This window comes from Abrus precatorius, unplaced genomic scaffold (assembly GCF_003935025.1).
Source record: "Abrus precatorius isolate BTA unplaced genomic scaffold, Abrus_2018 Scaffold6, whole genome shotgun sequence".
In the NCBI taxonomy this organism is placed as follows: domain Eukaryota; kingdom Viridiplantae; phylum Streptophyta; class Magnoliopsida; order Fabales; family Fabaceae; genus Abrus; species Abrus precatorius.
In genome coordinates, this window is record NW_020874406.1 from 14218402 (window position 1) to 14239712 (window position 21311).

Consider the following 21311-nt stretch of genomic DNA (forward strand, 5'->3'; position numbering starts at 1 on the left):
AATAAAATAAATTTCATTTCAAATAAGGTTCTCAACCCTTGGTTTCATCAAATATTTTAAAATAAGGAAAGGGGTTACAATTTCTATCAAGTCACTACTATAGGACCCATTCAAATACATTAATTTCAAATTAAAATCCTAATCCTATAGCAGTTCCATCTGCCCCTTTCACTGAGTCTGGTGCTGATCGTCTTGATTACTTGAAAAATGAATGTAAATGTGAGTACTCTACACTACCAAAACACATAATTAAGCATAGAGTCTCACCTCCAGTACATTTTCAATACATTAAACAAACACAATCACAAGCAGCATTTCACATTCATAAGTATAATTCATAAACTCATGCATACGCACGTCAGTCACATTCACTGTAGCACTGTCACAGATTTACACCATGACTGGTAGTCGATTACCCCCGCCTCACAGATACCACATGAGCAGTCACGGGTCGCTCAGTAAAGGTAATGGTCAGAGGTCTAGTCAGGAAGAGGGTGTGTGGCCCGTGGTACACCCATTCCACAGTCGGTGTCACCACCACTCCCTCTTTCCCAAGGTATTTCTGCCGTCCTCATCTCCCACACCCCCAGTGTATCGCTAAACCATTCACAGTACATTACAACGGCGCTAACACGCCTATTCACACATATTTCATTCACGCATACAATAATCATGCCTACACACGGCACATAGCTCACATTGCATTCAAATACACGGCACTAGGCCCACATTCATTTCACATTACACGACACATAGTCAATATTCATCTATATTACACCCTATTTACATACAATCCACATCCATCAAGTTCGGGTCAATACACAGAATGTTCACACATCACAGCACATGGCCCACATTACATTTCTCAACAATTTTCTACCCACTAACTCAGCCACAACACAATATTAAGCAAAATAACAACAATTCATGCACAAAAGAGTAGGATAGAGTTCCCCCCTTACCTTGGATTGAAGATCCACGTCTGAACTCAACCACAAAAATGCTCCCAACACGGCTTTCGGCCTAAACACATGGAAGAATTTCATGAGAACCTCGAAAATCACCAAGAACAGAGAATGAGAAGAAAAACAAAAACCCTAACCGTTTAAAACTCACCTCCAAGACTTCTCCACACAAATTCGAGCTCCAATCTCGCTCCCGAATGGCTTTGGAGATAATTAATCGGTAGAATAGGGCTTTGGGCGTGAAAGGATCGAAGGGAGAGGAAGAAATAATTCTCCCCGAACCCTAACCCCCTTTAAATCCTTTCTGGTCGCGACACTCTTGCTACAGCGAAATATTCTCGTTGCAGCGAGCTTTCCTCGCTGCAGCGACACGCCCTCTCGCTATAGCGAAAAAATCAGAGAAAACTGCACTCTTGTTTCCGTAGACTCTCGCTACAGCAAGACTGCACTCAGAAAAGCACGTCAAACTGTCGCTCTCTCGATACAGCGAGACGTCTCTCGCTACAGCGAGAAAGTGACAGTTTCAGTCCTTCCTCCCAAGGCCCTCTTGCTACAGCGAGAATCCTCTCGCTGCATCGAGAACAACCCAGTATCTCGCTCTATACTTAGGCACTTAGCCTATTTTAGCCTAACCAGTCATGCATAAACCCATCTATATATATATATATATATACATATTCACAACATATATTTAAAATACACACATAAATATACATTTAGATTTATATAATTATCAATAATTAATATTACAAAATTCGGGACGTTACAATGTTCACAAACAAACATGATATCAAATATTGTTCAAGATTGTAACTTAAACTTCACTTGAAAACTTCAAAACATAAATCCTTCCCGATCTCTCCTCTGTATGGCCAATGCTAGGGCCATCCCAATCCACCGCTGACATGCTGTCCTATTGTCTTTTATTTCTTTCTTGAAATTCTTTTCATTTTTTCTCTTTTTTGTATATATTCCTATTCATGATATTTCTTTTTGTAATTCATTTATAACAAAAATTCTGAGTTGATATTGTGTCTGCTTTTTTTCAATCACTTGTCTTGTTCTTCACGTATTCGCTCTTAACATCTCTTATTTTAATATAAAACTTGAATATGAAGTGTTTTGGAAGTTGGAGAATATCTTGATGATTACCAACAACCAACGCTTTTCGGTATCAGTGTATTCTAAGGGTTAATTGCCCATAAAAGATAATTTCTTCCATTAAAAAATAAGGATAATTTCTAGTTCAAATAAATTCCTTTTGTAGTGATTAAACGGATTTGATATTGAACATCATCAGAGTTGGGGAAAAATAGATTTGATCCTTAACTTAGTGATTGAGCAGTTTATGCAAAAGAAAGACACATCGATTTTCTTTTATTAAATAAATTACTTATATTGTTAGATATCAATCAAGGAATTTCAAAGACAATGCAGTTTGAAACACCAGGTTTAAATACTTTAACTAAAACCCTAAGGTTCACCAACCCTCGCAGAACCAAAGCATTTTCACTAGGGAATTGAACTTATCTGAGTACGTTTTTTACGGCAAGAATGGGAACAATAACAAACATTATTCTTAGTTTCGGTGTGAATAAGAGGAATTCTTTTGGCAACGTAAACAGATATTCTTATGTCTTTGCATGTTGGAATTTTTGCAGAACCAAAAGTATTGTTGGGGATGGTGTTCGAACACTCAGAAGGAAGGAAGAGCATGACAGAAACAGCGACTTTTGCTTAAGCAAAATTAAGAGGCTTAAACTAAAATTATTTTTCGCTCAAGCGAAACAAGAACTGCAGGTGCAGTTCCTGCGTAAACGAGAGGAGATCTGGATCCATTTGTTCGCTTAAAGCAAATTCTAACACCTCTTTGTACAAGATTTGCTCCAATTTCTCAAAATTTACTTAAGTCTTCACTTGCTTAAGCTAAATTTGGTGCTTAAATGAAGAAAAGAAAAAATTATTTAAACAAAAAATAGACTGGACATTTAATTCCTGTGCAAATTAGAAAGGATCCAGATTGAAAGTAAGATAAGATTTTATCATCAAATAAAATCGTCATTTTTGTTCATCCTGTTCCACTTTTTTTTTTTAAATTAATGGGTATAACTTTTGATTTACCATAGACAATGCATCTAGCAAGTAATATCAAAATTAAATTCCCAAGTTTAATTTGCATTTGAAAGCGGGTTTGTTGACAAGTGTTGGGAAGATAATTGTTTGTTGTAGGCTAATATCCCACATTAATAATACCAAAATAAGATTATTTTTTTGTTCAACAATAGTGTAAGATGAATTTGGGCCTTGCAATTTAGGCAGGCCAGGCCCAACCCATAAAAAAAGAAAAAATGAATTCACACGTGTCGAACAGATAGAAACAGATAAGGGCGCTCTGGTTACCATCTTCCTCATCCTCCTTACAGTTTCCGGTGTTCCCATGCCTCGTACCAAGTGACTGAAGTGGAACCCTATTTTCTCTCTCCCTCATGGCTTCCCAACTTCTTCTTCAGGTTTATTCTTATCTTTTCATTATTTGTTAAAACCCAATCATTTTTTATTTTCGCTACTGATTCGGAAATTGCATTGCAGCAGGCTCTGTTTGCCCCAAAGCTGACTTTCCCTTCTTCTCTCGTGTCTTCGCGTAATGTGCCGTTCATTTCTAGGGTTCCGTCGGCCCCAATTTCATGGCGTTGCAGTCCTCTTATTGCTAAGCCTAGTTTTGTTGTGAGAGCCGAGTCCAACCTCGAAGGCAGTGATGAAGCCACCGAAGATTCTGCTTCGGATAATGTCGATGAAGTTCCCGAAGCTGAAGCAGAACAAGCTTCGGATTCCGAACCACCGAAATCGCCTAGAAAACCCCGTGTCAAGCTTGGAGACATTATGGGGGTAATTTACTTATGAGTAAACGAAATTTCTAAGTTGTTCCGATTGGGTTTTTCATTCTCTGCAAGTTTAAAATGCGTGGTGTTGTTTGTGCAGATATTGAATCAGAGGGCAATTGAGGCATCGGAAAAGGAGAGACCCACTCCAGACATTAGGACTGGGGATATTGTGGAAATCAAATTGGTATTTAAAAATTATATATATATATATATATATATATATATATATATATATATATATATATATATATATATATATATATTTTATAAGGTCACTTGAGGTGAATTTTATGGTGATTTTTTTTGTCCTTATTACAGGAGGTTCCTGAGAACAAGCGTAGGTTGTCCATTTATAAAGGTATTGTCATCTCAAAACAAAATGCGGGTATTCACACGACTATTCGAATCCGAAGGATTATTGCTGGCACAGGGGTTGAAATAGTGTTCCCAGTGTAAGTTTCCACCTTTCCAGAACTTAATATTTTGAAGTATAGTAGTTAGTGTCATTTGCTGCGGGAATTTTCCACCTTATTGTGTATCCAATTGTAATGACTTGTGACTGGGATATAAAAGATTAAAACAGAAAAATAGAACTTTGGAATGAACACTTCTTTTAACATTTTTAGTTGTCTTTAAGAGAAGTGAAATCCCTTTGAAGACATTGGATGACTGAGAATGTGAAAAAGGAGATAGTTTTTAGTTATCATTTTCAACTATTTTGATTACTTCCCGATGCCTGCATTGTTGTGGTTTGCATTGTAAAAAGACCATCCCTTTTTGTGTGTGATTTGCCACCTTCCACTGGATATACAAAACTTGAGTAATATGAATCCTAATTGTGGGAAGTTGGAATGGAAAAGTATGTTCAACATGTTGAGAAATCGACCTGAATTTGTAGGCTAATGATGTCTCCTCTCTCAAAACAATGGAGGATGAGGTATTCGTATCTGTTTCAACATGTTTACTTGCCTGATAGTTGCTGATAAATGAATGCGATGCTGCTCTTCATGATCTTTCTCTTCAGTCTATGTTGTATGGCAAGAGTTATGAAATTATCATTTAAGGAATTTAGTTTATTTATTCTAGCAAGTTAACCGGATGTTTCACTTTCTTAAGTTACTAGTTGACGTTTAAGATCAAAATAATTTTTATATCCGATACTTAAATTATCAAGTCATTATCAGAGTTTTCTTGTGAGGTACTGTCTTCTATGATGCTTATCTTTCCTGTGACAGTTACTCACCAAATATCAAAGAAATCAAAGTGGTAAACCACCGTAAGGTCAGGAGAGCAAGATTGTACTATCTAAGAGACAAGCTTCCCAGATTCTCCACTTTCAAATGATACGGTTACCCATTTTTCCTCACTTTCATCTTCTAAGTAGTCTGCTGATCCGGGATAAGTGATTGCAGGGCTTTGATTTTATTATTTCGATTTGTTGTGTTGTAGAATAGATCAATTTTCTTTCCCTTAATCTATCCTCCCAGAAACGGAAACAAGTGTACTTAACCTTGATAGTATTGAGAAATTTGAAGTGTTTCTTCTGCATCTTTATTATACCGTAGAGAGCCAAGCTCAGAAGAAAATATTTCTAAGTATGATTATAATCTGCGTCACATGATTTAATAATCATGTTCTTAATTTCTATAGTTTTATATGTTATATATGTATAGATCTGGACGAAATATTCTTGCATGGGCACGCTGCCTATATAAATTTTTTTTGTCCATGCTACTCACGTCTCCATTTCTTTGGGGAGCTGATTAATGATCACTTATTTAAAGGTCAAAGATGAAGCTACTTGTTATCATTTGTTAGCTTTAAAAAATACATTAGTTAGTTACCGGAATTAAAATACAGCAAATGTCTTGATGATTATTATGATAATCTCAAGTCAAAAAAATTTATTATATAAAGATTTTCTATGATATAAGGTAATATTAATTATTAAAAAATCTGAATTTGAGTTAGTAATGTATGTATAAACTATAAATATAAATTAATAAATGAGATTTATTAATATTCATCGTATGAATACTATCGCATATATATTGATTTACTTAAATTATTAATATCTTATTTATAATAATTTTATGATTAAGAATAATTTAATTTATATTATAAGAGATATGTTTCTTATTTTTATAATTTCTATTGTAATAATATATCTTTAATTTTAATCAAAGATCTTTATTAAATAAAATATTATATCAAAACAATATATATAGAATAAAAAATAATATTACTTTATCATTATAACTAGAATAGAGTATATGATAAATTAAATCTTGAACATATATATTTACTTTTAACAAAAGTTTCAAGAATTATTAAGGTTATAATAACATGAAAAGTGTCCATAGCATAAGCTCATAGTAGGAATTGGTCTCTTTATAATTAATATTTTCTCTTTGATTATAACCTTTAGCTTCAAGTTTGACTTTGTACATTTCAACTTAAATTACTCTTGATTTTAAAGACTCATTTATATCTTATTGGTTTGTATCCAATTGGTAACTCTGTAATATCTCAAATATTATTATGAGTTGTAGAGGTCAATTCTTTATATATAACATGTAATCAATCAAAAGCATGAGAGATAAAGATAGCCTCTTAAAAAATGGTAGGATCATTAATGGCACTGTAGTCAAAGTCATGTACTTGAAGATGTACTGTATAGTTAAGAAGATTTACATATTCTCTGAGATCTTTTTAAATAAATTTCTTCAATAATGTCATTATGTATATATTCAAATGTTAATTGTATGTTGTGATTGTTGTCACTAATGCATGGAAACAATGGAGGACTCTTAGAATTTGATGATAAATACATACATCTAACTTTATTCACTATAAATTGTATCTTTGAATTATGAAGTTAATATTTCAAATCATTAAAAAATTTAACAATTGGTATGAGAGTCTTAAAAGATATATTTTATGGTTATTTATAACAAATACATCTAACTTCATTATTGATAAATCAAAAGATATATACTATAATTTATATCTTTGAATTGTGAAGTTAACATTTCAAATCATTAAATAATCCAACAATCAGTATTAAAGACTTAAAAGATATATTTCATGGTTATTATGAAATTTTTAAATACACAATAATATGTAAAACATGTAAACTACAAAATTATTCATGATTAAATTGATGTTAATAAATCAATGATTATTTTAAAATTGATTGAGGGTTTTTGTTAGGCATAATATTTCGATCATCATATCAAAATTTCATTAATTTCATCATGTATTTTGTGAGAATAGAATTTTATTTTTTTTTATGGATTCAGAAAAATGCATTTAAATATCACTAACCTTAAATCCAAAAATTCTCAACTAGGTTAACATTTTCCAAAATTGTTTTAAAGCTTTTTTTAGATAATGTTAAACAAACAACATACTAAAACATTACTTCTTTTAGTTAAATATTTTGTGAGTTTGAAACAGGTTACTTATGAATGTCTTTTTCAAGCATAATTCAATTAAATTATTATTTTTCTTCACACAATTTATTAATTCATAAATTGTTTGAGGACTTTTAATTATTTTTTAATTATGAACAAGATAAAACTCATCTCGTTTCATATAATTATTACAGTTGGGAGAATTTTAGAGTTTAAATTATGAATCATATGACTTGTTTTTTTTAAAAAAAAAGTTTTATTAACTTCAGCCCTGATGATAAGTAGTTAATAATAGTAAAATTTTATTAGAAAAAAAAATATTTATTATATTTTTATAACTTCAATACAATAACTGTGTATTTTTTTATAAATTTTTTTTATTTGTAAATGTTTAAACTTAAAAATTGAGTTTAACAAAACTTTTTTTAAAAAATTAAGTTATTTTGTTATTATACATTGTTACTTGTGTGATTAGACCTCTAAAATCTATTTTTTAATTTTTTATGCAAAAATTAATTATTTTTAATTTTTATAATTTTGGTATAACTTATGAATTTTTTTTATGTTAATTTGATCAATTATTTTGAGATTAAATTGCTTGTTTAGTTACTGTATACTTAGAATTTAGGTTTTTTTTAATTATATATATACGAATATAATTCTTATCTTATCTGTGACATTCATTTACATTTTAATCTCTATGTTAATATGTCATAAACACGTAATAAATTATAGGTTCCCAATTATTGATATACTATTAAAAATTCAACGAATTTAAATCGATCACAATTGTGATGTATCTTGTAATTATTTTTTATAACATATCAAATGTATTATATATATATAATTATTGATATACTACTAAAAATTTAACGAATTTAAATCGATCACAGTTGTGATGTATTTTGTAATTGTTTTTCATAACATATAAAATGTATTATATATATATATATATATATATATATATATATATTATTGTAAATTCTTTATTATTTAAATTGTTTTGTACATTTCATATGTTATACTACATCTTGTATAATATGACTTTAATGGTTGTACATTGTTGAACCTGTTCATCGCAGACGCAATTATGCAGAATTTGTTTGAATTGATATATTCCTTAATTCTTCTTTTATATTAGATTAATAATTATCATTATCCTATTAATATTTTATTATTAATGTGATTCATGTTATATATAATGTATTGTTATTATTAATTTATGTCAATCGATAATTGTTATAATTAGTATCCAGCGTTAGATTTCTATTTATTTATATATATATATGGATATAACTAGTTGTGTATACAGATCATTTAATTCTCTACGGTTGCAATACTTGAAAATATATTTGTATAATAGGGGATGGGACCAGAACCTCTGTCAAAATCTAACTTGTCACAAACTAGTTTAATAATAATATATTTATTAATTTGTTTATATAAATTTAATAAATAATATTATAATTTTGCTTAAAAATGAAAGGAATATATCTATCTAGATTAATATGACATAATATTGAAATGATATTTAGTTTTTGTAGCCAATACTTTGTAAGAACATAAAAATTTGTAGTTTCTTTGGCATTACTATTACTTGTGTAATATGAAATTCTTTGAAGCCAATAATATGGTGGTAGAAATAATGGTGGAATTTATGCGAACTCCTTGGCATCTCTTTAAACGTAATAACATTAAAGAGAGAAAGACACGTGCAGAGGAAGAAGAGAGTTTGGCTAAAAATTTGCATTGTTATATGATTTGGAGCCATTCATGGCATGGCATGCTATTCGTTCCACCACATGTTTGTCTCTTTTAGTTTTATCCCTCACTCGCTGTCATTTCTAATGATTCCCATCGTCATGTCTTTCCCTCAACTCATCTCTGTTAGTCCCGACGAACTCCGTTTCCAATGTACGCACTTTAACCTCTCTCTCTCTCTCCTCCTCCTCTCCATTTCTTCTTTCCTTCGGCTGCATAATCATTTGTTTATATTCTCTTGAATTTAAATAAAATAATCATCGTTTCCCTTTAATTAATTAAATGCAATAAAAACAAATATATTCAAGTCATAAAAGGAAGCGTTATTGTTTCACATGACGAAGATTTTTAGTGTTATACGCATCAAATTCTTAACATTCTTTTATCATCAATTCGCATACGGCACTTCAACTATTTATGCTTTCAATTAATGTGAAAATGCACCGTGTGAGAATGATATTTGAATTATTATTTTGTTATCTCACACTATATTCATGTAATTACCAGTTGAATTGGAGAAGCAAACGTTTTGCGATCTTAGAGTCCTGAATAACACGGAGAACCATGTTGCTTTCAAGGTAATCTCTTATGTTTTTGCAGAATATGCTTTTCTTGGGCTATTTATTTAAATCTTATGTTAATTTGCTATTTGATAGGTCAAAACCACTTCACCTAAGAAATACTTCGTACGACCGAACACCGGTGTTATACAGCCCTGGGATTCGTGTATCATCAGAGGTGCTGTTTGTTACCTTTTTTAAGTCTAGTTCTTTTGTTAATGTATATGTTTTTCTTCTTTGGGTTGAAACATTTGTTAACAAATGAAAAGAAAGAAGCTGTTAAATGTAAACATGCATCTGATATCTTAAAAATACAAACATCACTTAATGCTGCTTTAAATCCTCATGTCACACAACCGAAGTTTTGCTTCCTCACATCACTAGGGACAAAGAATGAGTGATTAAGAGCTCATATCTGAATTCTGAACATGCGATACACTTCAGGATTTTATGATTACAGTTTTTCCGTTTTTTCATTTATACACCTAGAGTTCAAAGCAATCGTGTCTATGCTATTTGTTTAAGAACCTAGAGCTCTTTTCCCATTCTACGGCATTTGCATGATTGCATCTGTCATATTGTCCAATTTTTATATTGTACAGTTACCCTCCAAGCCCAACACGAATACCCTCCAGATATGCAGTGTAAAGACAAGTTTCTCGTGCAGAGTACAATAGTGAATCCGAATACTGATGTGGATGATCTCCCACCAGATACTGTAAGAGAGTCGACACTGTCCTTTATACAGGATCGACTAATTAATTTGAAAAGAAAAAATTGATCACAGATACTGCTAATTTGACTTACAGTTTAATAAGGATAGTGGTAATTCAATAGAGGAGTTGAAACTAAGAGTTTCGTATGTCTCTTCTACCTCACCCGATGGAAGCTCTGAAGATGATGCATCAAAGAACTCTGCACAAAAACTTGATGCCTCTTCTGTGAGTTTCTTCTCTTCCGCTACCCTTTGTGGAAATCAGTTTAAGTTATATTTTTATTCTTCAGTTTCAATTTAGTTATTTTATGTATTTAGCCATAATGCCATATGCTACATCGTATGCGTCAAGCTGGAATCCCCATATTGGTGGGGTCCCTATTCAAATAAACTTCACATATTTGAAATGGAGAAGGTTGAGAATTGAGATTAAGGATATTTCTGAGTCACTACACTTTTCTCTCGTCTCTTCCTATCCTTATTGTAAAAGATCTAGTGAGAAGGTGTTTTGGAAATAACATTACTCTCATAAATTTTACTTACAGGCTGAATTTGAAATAATTACTTTTGTATTTGTAACACCAGATTTTTTCTAGGTTACGAAAGTTATATTGGCTGATTTTAATTGCAAATGCATACCGAGTCTGTCAGCAAGATGAATGGGCATGCTTTAGTTCTGCCTTCTGTGTTTGAGTGATTATCTCTAAAACAGTACTCAATATGGCACGCCATTTGGCTCATTGTCGACCATTCCTACATTACAGTATTTACTGTTAAATGGTTAAACTTCTCTAAAAGCCCAGTTGCATTGTTTAGATTAGCCATTCATGCTTAAATTAAATTTCCTTTTTTTATTGAAGGGTCAGGCTTTACAGCATCTGAAGGAAGAAAGGGATGCCGCTGCCAGACAAACACGACAGCTGCAACAGGAACTGGTAATTGTTCTACATGTTTCCTTTGTCACAAGATTTTGGTTAAGATTTTCCTTAGAATTATTGTTGTGCTCCAAATATGTGTGCACAGTGACTAAAATTGAAAATGATGAAAAATATTAGTATTAAAATTTACAAGCCTAAATTGGAATTTAGACCCTTTTTCCCTCCTTAAAAAAAATTCAAAATGTAGAAGAAAAAAGAAGAATAGTGTTGTATACAGGAAAAAATACCATTGTGATTTGTGTCCTGTTTACCTGACTATATTATGTGGAGTTTATAGCATTTGTTTGTAAATTGTCTTTTGGGCGTCATTTCCAGTATGCTAGTACAATATATGTGACATTAATAGAGACATGGTCAATATGGAGGGACTGCCTTTCTGATTCCGATTTAATGGGCATCGGTTAAAAAAAGAGAGAGAAAAAAGGCCCTGAGGTGGGCTGGAAACAACATTTGAACTTTTTATTTATAGATATTTTTTCTTTTTGGTTGTAACTCTTGAATCTATAACAGTTGTTTATCTGATGTATTCGTGATTAATACTCGATAGTTAATAATAATTTGTAAATATCACTAATCCATAGGTTCTCTTAATATGTGTAGGACATGCTGAAAAGACAAAGAAACAGAAGTGGCCCTGGCTTTTCCTTGACCTTCGCCATTTTTGTGGGTCTCATTGGAGCTTTGCTTGGCTTTCTTTTGAAACTTTTATTCTCTTCACCATCTACAGAATGATTGATACTATTCGAAACCTTTGCATGCAGTCTCTTCGTGTTGTTCACTGTAAAAGTGTAAAGCTCTATATTCCTTTGAAGATATCTTTTTTCCAATTTACTTCTTAGTCTTAACTTACTATTGTCTTTTGGGGTAAATTCATTTTCACACACATTCGCAGACATAAAAGAGTGGAACTTCGTGCTAATTTATAGTTATTCATTTATAGTACACTTATATTCCACTACATCAGTTCAACAAGAAATTAAATTACCTGATAATTGACCTATATTAGTCTACATGGCTCGCGTAACCCAAAACGAACAAGGTAAAAAGCAAGCTCAACGATCTTTTTGAATACTTAGCGTTAAAGTGAACTCGTCTAGTATGTTTTGGTTTATTCTTTTATGCGATTCCTAGTATGATCTTAAACGTTCGGCATTAAAAAGTCGAGTAATTCAAGTTAGGAATGGTGGATTTCTACAGGAGATTAAAGTTTTTTCAGTGTTCTATTTTATCATTACCAATAAAATATTTCAGTCCGAAATGTTGTGTATTACACAATTTTAAAAAAGGTAGGATTTTCTTATATGAGTCTAAAATATAAATATAAATTTTTTATTTGACTTACATCTAACGAGTTATAATTTATTACTTCATTAATTTCGTTAAATGTAAGTCAAATAAAAAATTCAGATTTAGGATAAGAGTTTTTAAATTTATATTGGTATAAAAAGATCTTTCTTGTCTTAAAAATATATATGAAATATAATAAATATAACTTTAAAAATTATTTAAAGAAAAATTACTTTAAAATTAATTAAAATATAAGCATTTAAAGCTTAATAAGATTTGAAAAATAAGTTTAAGTAAAATATTATTTAAATGACTGTTAAAACAGATAGATATAATCACTGAGCTTGTAGATCAATTAGGAGAAGCTGTTCGAGTTTAATTGAAGTTTGTTTTCTTACTTTGTTCTTAATCTTTATTTGTCAATTTGTCGTTTAAAAAAAGGGATAATATGGTATTGTTTTTTAAAGAAAGTATCAAAATGAACCCTCATTTCAAGGTATTGTAAAGATTATAACGATGAAATAAAATATTATTGTTTATTGCTGCGCTGATGCGAAGCTTTTTATATTTTTTAGTCCTTTCATGGGAAGCTTGAGATCTACCACATTATTACCAAAGTGGTGCTGATATGTCTACCAGTCATTGGTTGCATTACGTGGATGAATGCTTTTATGGCCCTTTCACAATCGTTAAGCGAGAAATTCGACATGACAAAAATATCAAATATGCAATTACCTGTTTATTGAGTAACTATTAAAAGATATTTCTTTTATTAAAATAATTTAAATAAAATTAACATCAAAATTAAATTTGAAAGATATTAATTAACTGTACAGAGTTTAATTAAATAAACAGACAAATAAGAATTTTTCATCTCAATGCTGAGTAAGTCGGTGTCATGAACTAAGAACTCTTCTTTTGGAAGCAATACTATTTCTATTTTCATATATCCTTTAGATATTGCAATTTGTGTAGTTTCTTGGGGATATAAAATCACCAACGTAGCCGATGTGATGTTTCAATTTATAAAGTGTTAACTTTAATTATAATATGGTCGTAAATTTAATTAATTCAATTTAGTGTAATCAATTTGAATTAATCGAGCTATAACCTGAAGATTTTACCAGTTTTAATACTTGTTTCAATTTTTAAAGCATTTTCTAATTTTTATTTTATTTTCCTTCGTACTAAAAGAACACAAAATCTGGAAAATAAAATTGAGATATTCCCTTAGTTGAGTGCAAATTTCATTTGCTGTGTTCGACAAATTGAATAAATAAAATTATAAAAATATTGGTGTCGAAATTCTTATAATAATAACTATGGTATAAATAACATTGACTTAAGGACCAAGAAAGCTGCCAATGACAAGCGACAAGGAAAATGATAAAAAGTAGGGATTTGGGTTATTTATTTATTTTTTAATATGATGATATTATATATATATATATATATATATATATATGCTTTATTGCAGCTGATGGAAAAGTCTTCAATACTCACCTAATCTCAAAAATGCCTATTGGGATTAAACTGTTTCCAGATTGCGTTATCTGGATTAAGCCTATAGGGACTCATCTCCCTAATAAGGACATTCTGCTTGGAATGGATGCTTACTGTCTCACTGACAAACTTCACATTCTTCTCAGAGGAATAAAATTCAAAAGGACCTTCAAGCCTTATACAGATATACTGAAGCTTTATTCCCTTGAAGAAAGCCCAACAGAATACTTTGAAATTAAAGAAAGATTAAAAACTTTATGTGCAGATGGACATGAAAAGTTCTCTCATCCCAGACCAATTTGGAACAATCCAGAGTTTTTTATAAAACTCCCTTTCAAGCTCAATGAAGACATCAATCCCACCAAAGCCACACATCCTGGAATGAGTCCGACTGATCTCTAGATGGCTCGACAAGAATGTGTTGAACTTCTTCGTCAAGGATTGATAGAACCAACCAAATCTGAATGGGCATGCCAAGCTTTCTATGTTGAAAAAAGATATGAGAAGATCAGAGGAAAAAAGAGGTTAGTCATTGATTACAAACCTCTTAATCATTTTCTCAAAGATGATAAATTTCCTATTCCTAAAACCTCTTCTCTGCATACACTGATCAAAGATGCCATAATCTTTTCAAAGTTTGATTTAAAGTCAGGATTTTAGCAACTCGGTGTTGATCCTTCTGATCGATACAAAACTGCTTTCTGCATACCAAATGCTCAATATCAATGGAAAGTCCTTCCATTCGGTTTAAAGGTAGCACCTTCCCTTTTTCAGAAAGCCATGACCAGAATCTTTGAACCTATTCTTGATAGTACACTCATCTACATAGATGATGTATTATTATTCTCAAAAGATACTGAATCCCATAAAATTCTCTTGAACAATTTTTTTGAGCTTGCCAATGATTATGGAATTATGTTATTAGAAAAAAAGATTCAATTAGCCCAAACCCAGATAGATTTTTTGGGAATGCATTTTTCTCAGGGGAATTATCAACCACAACCTCACATTGCAGAAGAACTCCTAAATTTTCCTGATAAAAATTTTACAGTCAAACAGATTCAACAGTTTCTTGGAGTGCTGAATTATATTAGGGATTTTATCCCTAATGCTGCCAAATACACAAGTCCTTTGTCAAAATTACTAAGGAAAAATCCTCCATCCTGGAACAATGAACAAACTGAAGCTGTTCGATGTTTGAAGAAGATAGCTCAAAATCCTCCCCCACTGAAGATCCCTGGTAATGGAAAAAGAATTTTGCAAACAGATGCTAGTGATCATTATTGGGGAGCTGTTCTACTTGAAGAAATTAATGGAAAAAAGGCTTATTGTGGACACGCCAGTGGACAATTCAAAGAATCTGAAAAGTATTACCATACAACATACAAAGAGACTCTTGCAATCAAAAATGGTATTCAAAAATTTGACTTCTATCTCAGAGGTCATAATTTTGAAGTCCATATGGATAACTCTGCTTTTCCTGCACTGCTTGATTTCAAAAATAAGATGCCACCAGATCCTCAAGTTCTCAGATTAAAAAATTGGTTCTCCAGGTATGATTTTACTGTTAAACACATTAAAGGAGAAAAAAATGTTGTCCCTGACCTCTTGTCCAGACCAAAAAAACCAGTCACCCTTGTTACCACCTTGAACACATATCCATTAATTTTCCCTCTCAATATTGCTGAAACCAGTACCAGCTCTGGATCAACTCCTCTTCCATTATTTCCACCAGATATGAGACATGATGTTATCACTATAGAATACATCAAAGATTTTGCAAAAAATCACATGTTTCATTATCTGTCTCTTTCACTCTACCATCGTAGTGTTAAACCTAAACCTACCTGGTTTCAACCTGATGCACCATACCTAAACATTTTTGCCTTATTAATGGATTTTCCTTTAATTGAAGAAGATGTATGGTATCTTTGGTGTACCACCCTTTTGTACCATTACCCTATAGTTTTTCCTACATTCAATATGTTTGAGTTCCTCAGTGATCCGCGAAATCAGTCAACATTGGTATGAAAATTTTTATCCTGGTTCCAACCTATTCCAAATTGGATAAAAGATGTTCAGACTGAAATGGAAAGACTCAGCATTTGGAAAGAAATTGATCTGCTTCTGATCAACACCGAGTTGCCAAAATCCTGACTTTAAATCAAACTTTGAAAAGATTATGGCATCTTTGATCAGTGTATGCAGAGAAGAGGTTTTAGGAATAGGAAATTTATCATCTTTGAGAAAATGATTAAGAGGTTTGTAATCAATGACTAACCTCTTTTTTCCTCTAATCTTCTCAGATCTTTTTTCAACATAGAAAGCTTGGCATGCCCATTCAGATTTGGTTGGTTCTATCAATCCTTGACGACAAGCCATGTAATAATCAAAGATGAAGGGTCTTCACATAATGATACATACATAGATTCACAAGATCCGGATGATTCTCTAAGCTATACCTCAAGTCCTGATCCCAACTTGTCACCAAGTCACGAGCCAATCTTCAAGGACTGAAGAATCTCTGATAAAGAACCTTTATGTAATAAAGTATCTTTAGACATTTTGTTTTTTGTGTGAATCAGATGTACTTAAAGTTTAAGCTTTTATATGCTTTAAAAAAGTCACTTTGTAAAAGGTTTGGAAATCTTATCCAACCTTGTCGTGTGTAATTATTATGTTTGCTGTCCATCCTCTATATAAAGAGGAGCTCTTGTCATTTGAAGAACAAGAACAGAACCCGAAATAAAATTTGTGTTTCATATCTATCATGAGTTGTTTTTAAGTTTCTCTCTCTGAAAGTTTTATTTGTAATGAATATCCACTAGTCCCTTACTAGAAAGAAGTATGCTCTGCACTTGCCATTTTGATGGATCCTGTGCATCAAAAAAATTCTAGGTGAAAGATCCTGTTGCTACGGTCCTCTTTATTATGATTCAGGAAGGATGATCGGCATGAGTATAAGAAAAATGCATATGGATTTGCTTAAAGTATTAGAAAGTGCTGATAGTTTCTTTCTGGGTTATGATATAAGAGGCTTCCGGCCAGTGATATGTCTTATAATATTATTTGAAATTATTGTTATGATAATAATAATATTATATAAATATATAAAATAAGAAAATTAAAATAGCTTTATTTGATTTTTCTAGAAAAAAGGTTATAGTAATAAAAAATACAGACTTATATTGTTATTTTTAAATATCAAGTCGAATTTAAGTTTTAAATTATATTAAATATTTTAAAAAAACTTTATCAATGATTTATTTAATAAATAATATACAACATTGACTTCGGATAACCCGGCAATGAGAGGAAAGGACATTGCGGTAATTAATTGAATGCGGAAGCTTCGACGAAAATAAAATTACGATTACTTCGTCCCTTGAAATATATATAAATATAAATTGGGTTTGGGGTCGTTGAAATGCACATTTGTGATTTAATTTGATAAATCAAATTGTGTTTGCGAATCTCTGCGATCGAAAGCAATGGACTCCTTCTCTTCCTTCTTCGATTCAAGAAATCGATGGAATTACGATACTCTCAAGAACTTCCGTCAGATTTCTCCGCTCGTTCAGAATCACCTCAAGCAGGTTTTCTTCTGTTTCATCAATTACCAATCAAATTTTGAAACCCTAGGGTTTCTTCTTTTCTCTTAATAATTCCCAATATCAGTTGTCTTACGGTTGGGAAACATTAGGGTTACCAGAATATTTGGATGATTGATGCGTTCGGTATCTTCTGATCGTAATTTATTGATTCCTTTGATTTGTTAGTGTTTTATTTTTGAGTTGTGTTTGATTGTAGGTTTATTTTACCTTGTGTTTCGCTGTGGTTGCTGCGGCTGTTGGGGCTTACCTCCATGTCCTCTTCAACATTGGGGGTTTTCTTACAACATTGGCGTGCGTGGGAAGCAGTGCTTGGTTGCTCTCGACTCCTCCTCTTGAGGAGGTTTGTATTCGCTGGTTCTTTTTGCCTTGTGTTTGTTTTTTCAGTTATGTAATTAATTCAATTGTTACTCACCTTTGTTTTTTCCATGATATGCAGAGAAAGAGGGTGTCTTTGTTGATGGCCTCGTCACTTTTTCAGGGTGCCTCTATTGGACCCTTGATTGATTTGGCTGTTCGAATCGATCCAAGGTATGTGTCATGCTCAATGGATTGTGTAAGGATTCATGCCATGAATTCAATGTGCCCAAAAATTAAATATATGTATATATAGAATTGACCACTGTTTGCTCTGCCCTTTATTTGTTGTTAATGCTTTGTGACAATTGGTTGGTGCCTTCTGTGGAAAATTTCTAATTTTGTATAAATTTATGACATTATTATTCTTCAATTGCCCCAGCGTTATCTTTAGTGCATTTGTGGGAACTTCCTTGGCCTTCGCATGTTTCTCCGGAGCTGCTTTGGTTGCAAGGCGTAGGGAGTACCTGTACCTTGGAGGCATGGTTTCCTCCGGGTTGTCCATTCTTCTCTGGTTGCACTTTGCTTCCTCCATCTTTGGAGGTTCAATGGCTCTCTTCAAGTTTGAGGTAAGTAGATGTTATTATTCTGTTTTTGTGAAATTATCGTGGGGTGGTATGAAGCTTGGTTATCTTGCTGCCAGAAGATTTATAACATGAGGTTTATTTCATACTTTTGCAGTTGTATTTTGGCCTATTGGTGTTTGTGGGTTACATTGTGGTAGACACTCAAGAAATAGTTGAGAGGGCTCACTTAGGCGATCTGGATTATGTAAAGCATGCCTTGACCTTGTTCACTGATCTAGCTTCAATTTTTGTTCGTATTCTAGTCATAATGGTGAGTTTTATCGTTAAACAATCTTTTTTACATTCTTGTCTACCTTGTTTTTCTCTCTTTGTTTCCTCATAAATTTGTATTGACGAATTTTTTACTATTCTTTTTCAGTTGAAGAATTCAGCTGAGAGAAATGAGAAGAAGAAGAAGAGGAGAGATTAGTTTCCTTTCAAATCTGCTCGTTTTACACTTCTCCTCGCTTAGTCTGTAAAACAGAAAACAGTTGTCTATAACGTTGTCCACTTCTTGAGCTTGTTACTGCTGTGCAGTTAGTCGTGTGTGCTTTATACCAGTCGTACATGTTGACATGTTTTTAAGCTTTCTAATAAAAGATTTTCTTGCATAACATTGCTTCTAAGTTCTAAGGATGAAAAGGGCTAGAGAAAGGGAGTGGGAGAGAAATCAATGGTGGAGATGCTTCATCAATTCTTGCTCCAAGAACGTGTGAGAATTTTCTTCCTGGAGGAATCCTAGTAATATACTTTCTTACTCATTATTATTGGGTGAAAATTACGTAGCACTCACTAACATATGGGTTTGGCCATCTATTTAGTAGGTTTTACTTTTTATTTTGTGAATTTCATACAAACTTCATCAGTACGTGAAGCAGAGGAATTCTTGTACGCTGTGTGCACTAAATCATTTTGGTATACAAACATTGTTTTTAAAAAACTACTTTCTAATTTATTTTATTTTATACGATAATTTTTAGTATGTAATCCTGATAAAGTAACATTTTTGTATACATTTTTCAATTTTTGATATGTTTTTTATTATTTTGTGATACATATTCTAAGAGTTTTTATATTAAACTTTTTCTGTTAGTGTATTTTTCGAAGGGTATTTGTTCTCTAGTTTTAGAAATAATATTTGAATTTGTTTAGAATTGAACATGGTGAAATATTCAGAAATATTAGTAAAACATTTTTTATTGATTTTATAAATTTTTAAATGCATATAATGTTTTAATTAATTTTACTAAAATATTTAGTAGAAATTGTCTACACTACCAGACAAAATTTTATTAGATACTTTTCTCTATTTTGTTAAAATTAATTTTTAGGATTGATTTTAATCTAAGAGTAATAAATATTTATTATATTATAGATATAAAAATAAATATTTTTAATGAAATTTTAGTATTAATTATTTGAAGGGTTGATGTTAATATTTTTATATTATTTTGACTTTCTTTAATTTATATAATTATAAAAAAAATGAGATTTATTATCTAGGGAAAAGTATACAGGACTATATTATCTATATTAAGAAAATTTTATGTAGCGTAAAAGAATATTCAACAAAATTTTATTTAATTTCAAGATTTGTTAATGATATTTGTTGAAATACTTAACAAGGTCAATTATTTTTCTTAAATATATCTCAAATTTATTTGTTTATATTCACGTGTTTAAAATACCTAATTAGGCGTTCACAATGCTGTATTAAGTGTATTTCCAAGAACATTGCCTTGAAGTAATCCAGGAGTTAAAGGAATTGTTTCTTCTACTCTTAAAATTAATTTCTCTCATTACAGTACATGTTATTTAAGACAACTATCAATATTTTTTATTTTAAATATAAAAAATTAATTTTCAAATTTATTAATTATTAAGATTTTTTACATTCTAATTTATTGTAAGATTTGCTTAACAAGGTATTATACTTTTTATTTATTTAATATATAATACACCAATTTGATCATTTAATATTATGATTATTTTTGTAATAGGATATAGAGTTGACATATTATTACTTTTTTATTACTCTTGATGAATTTGGTACCTTTTTTTTATACATAAGATAAGTGATAGTATAAAATTTATAATTAAAATTAATTGTATCTAACTTCAAAATAAATAATCTTAAACACATTGACTCCAGAATGCTGCGACGGGTTAAGTTTGTTTAAAGATATTATGAGTTGTGAAGCCCTGAGAATGTTTACCCAGGGGACAAGATGTTTGCATAGTGATATGTGGGATCTGAAAATGTCGATGTCGTTCAACCCAGGTCTAGAAATAATGAGAACTCTGTCATTGAAATAATGAGAATGGGAAAATGTTAATAATAATAAAAATATTAACTTCAATTTTTAAGATTAATTCTAAACAATTAAAAGTAACAAATTTTTACATAAAAAAACACAGGCAATATTATTTTAAAAATACTATAAATATTTGTCTTAAAAAATGAATTTATCAAAGTTATTAATAATAAGGCGAAAGTCGAAGTTGTATTGAATACATGGATCAATTACATGCATTGTTACGTCTTAATATATAAACTCAGTTTTGAGTTCGTGAATATACAACTACGATAAATGCTTGTCGTTTTACAGTGTGTTTGGTTGCGCAGTGAGGATCGTGCAGTTAAACGCATTTAACTGGCTTTGAACGTGTAACCAAACATACAAAAGAAAATGTACTTTCATGTATTTTAGAGGTTGTAAAGCTGATCCACTGGCCTCGTGAGTTCATGA

General features: G+C 31.3%; 3 protein-coding genes across 4 annotated transcripts; all 3 read left to right on the forward strand.

The window, feature by feature from the left end:
- Positions 1-3336: 3336 nt before the first annotated feature.
- On the forward strand, positions 3337-5485 carry LOC113869001 (50S ribosomal protein L19-2, chloroplastic-like). 2 transcript variants are annotated; one of them, XM_027505075.1, is made up of 5 exons: positions 3337-3475; positions 3555-3851; positions 3945-4031; positions 4166-4299; positions 5083-5485. In XM_027505075.1, the coding sequence occupies exons 1-5, from the start codon at positions 3452-3454 to the stop codon at positions 5189-5191; spliced, it is 651 nt and encodes a 216-aa protein (XP_027360876.1). In that variant the 5' UTR covers positions 3337-3451; the 3' UTR covers positions 5192-5485. The 2 variants fall into 2 exon arrangements, with proteins under 2 accessions (XP_027360876.1, XP_027360877.1); XM_027505076.1 differs by having other exon boundaries at positions 3558-3851; positions 5083-5453.
- A 3517-nt stretch (positions 5486-9002) lies between these two features.
- LOC113869624 (vesicle-associated protein 2-1-like) lies at positions 9003-12207 on the forward strand. Its single transcript, XM_027506051.1, has 8 exons — positions 9003-9177; positions 9532-9602; positions 9681-9762; positions 10187-10302; positions 10394-10525; positions 11160-11234; positions 11838-11995; positions 12164-12207. Exons 1-7 carry the CDS (start codon positions 9042-9044, stop codon positions 11967-11969), a joined length of 744 nt encoding a protein of 247 aa, XP_027361852.1. The 5' UTR covers positions 9003-9041; the 3' UTR covers positions 11970-11995; positions 12164-12207.
- A 5167-nt stretch (positions 12208-17374) lies between these two features.
- LOC113869439 (bax inhibitor 1-like) lies at positions 17375-19493 on the forward strand. Its single transcript, XM_027505760.1, has 6 exons — positions 17375-17623; positions 17838-17981; positions 18078-18169; positions 18378-18564; positions 18677-18832; positions 18941-19493. Exons 1-6 carry the CDS (start codon positions 17519-17521, stop codon positions 18989-18991), a joined length of 735 nt encoding a protein of 244 aa, XP_027361561.1. The 5' UTR covers positions 17375-17518; the 3' UTR covers positions 18992-19493.
- Positions 19494-21311: the final 1818 nt, after the last annotated feature.

Bases quoted from the DNA above. Each gene is read 5' to 3' on its own strand.
- LOC113869001 (XM_027505075.1), top strand. From the start codon at position 3,452: ATGGCTTCCCAACTTCTTCTTCAG. The intron at 3,852-3,944 runs GTAATTTACTTA...TTGTTTGTGCAG, and splicing joins AGCTTGGAGACATTATGGGG to ATATTGAATCAGAGGGCAAT. The intron at 4,032-4,165 runs GTATTTAAAAAT...TCCTTATTACAG, and splicing joins ATATTGTGGAAATCAAATTG to GAGGTTCCTGAGAACAAGCG.
- LOC113869624 (XM_027506051.1), top strand. From the start codon at position 9,042: ATGGCATGCTATTCGTTCCACCACATGTTTGTCTCTTTTAGTTTTATC. The intron at 9,603-9,680 runs GTAATCTCTTAT...GCTATTTGATAG, and splicing joins AGAACCATGTTGCTTTCAAG to GTCAAAACCACTTCACCTAA. The intron at 10,303-10,393 runs GTAAGAGAGTCG...TTTGACTTACAG, and splicing joins ATGATCTCCCACCAGATACT to TTTAATAAGGATAGTGGTAA.
- LOC113869439 (XM_027505760.1), top strand. From the start codon at position 17,519: ATGGACTCCTTCTCTTCCTTCTTCGATTCAAGAAATCGATGGAATTAC. The intron at 17,624-17,837 runs GTTTTCTTCTGT...GTTTGATTGTAG, and splicing joins TTCAGAATCACCTCAAGCAG to GTTTATTTTACCTTGTGTTT. The intron at 18,833-18,940 runs GTGAGTTTTATC...ATTCTTTTTCAG, and splicing joins TTCGTATTCTAGTCATAATG to TTGAAGAATTCAGCTGAGAG.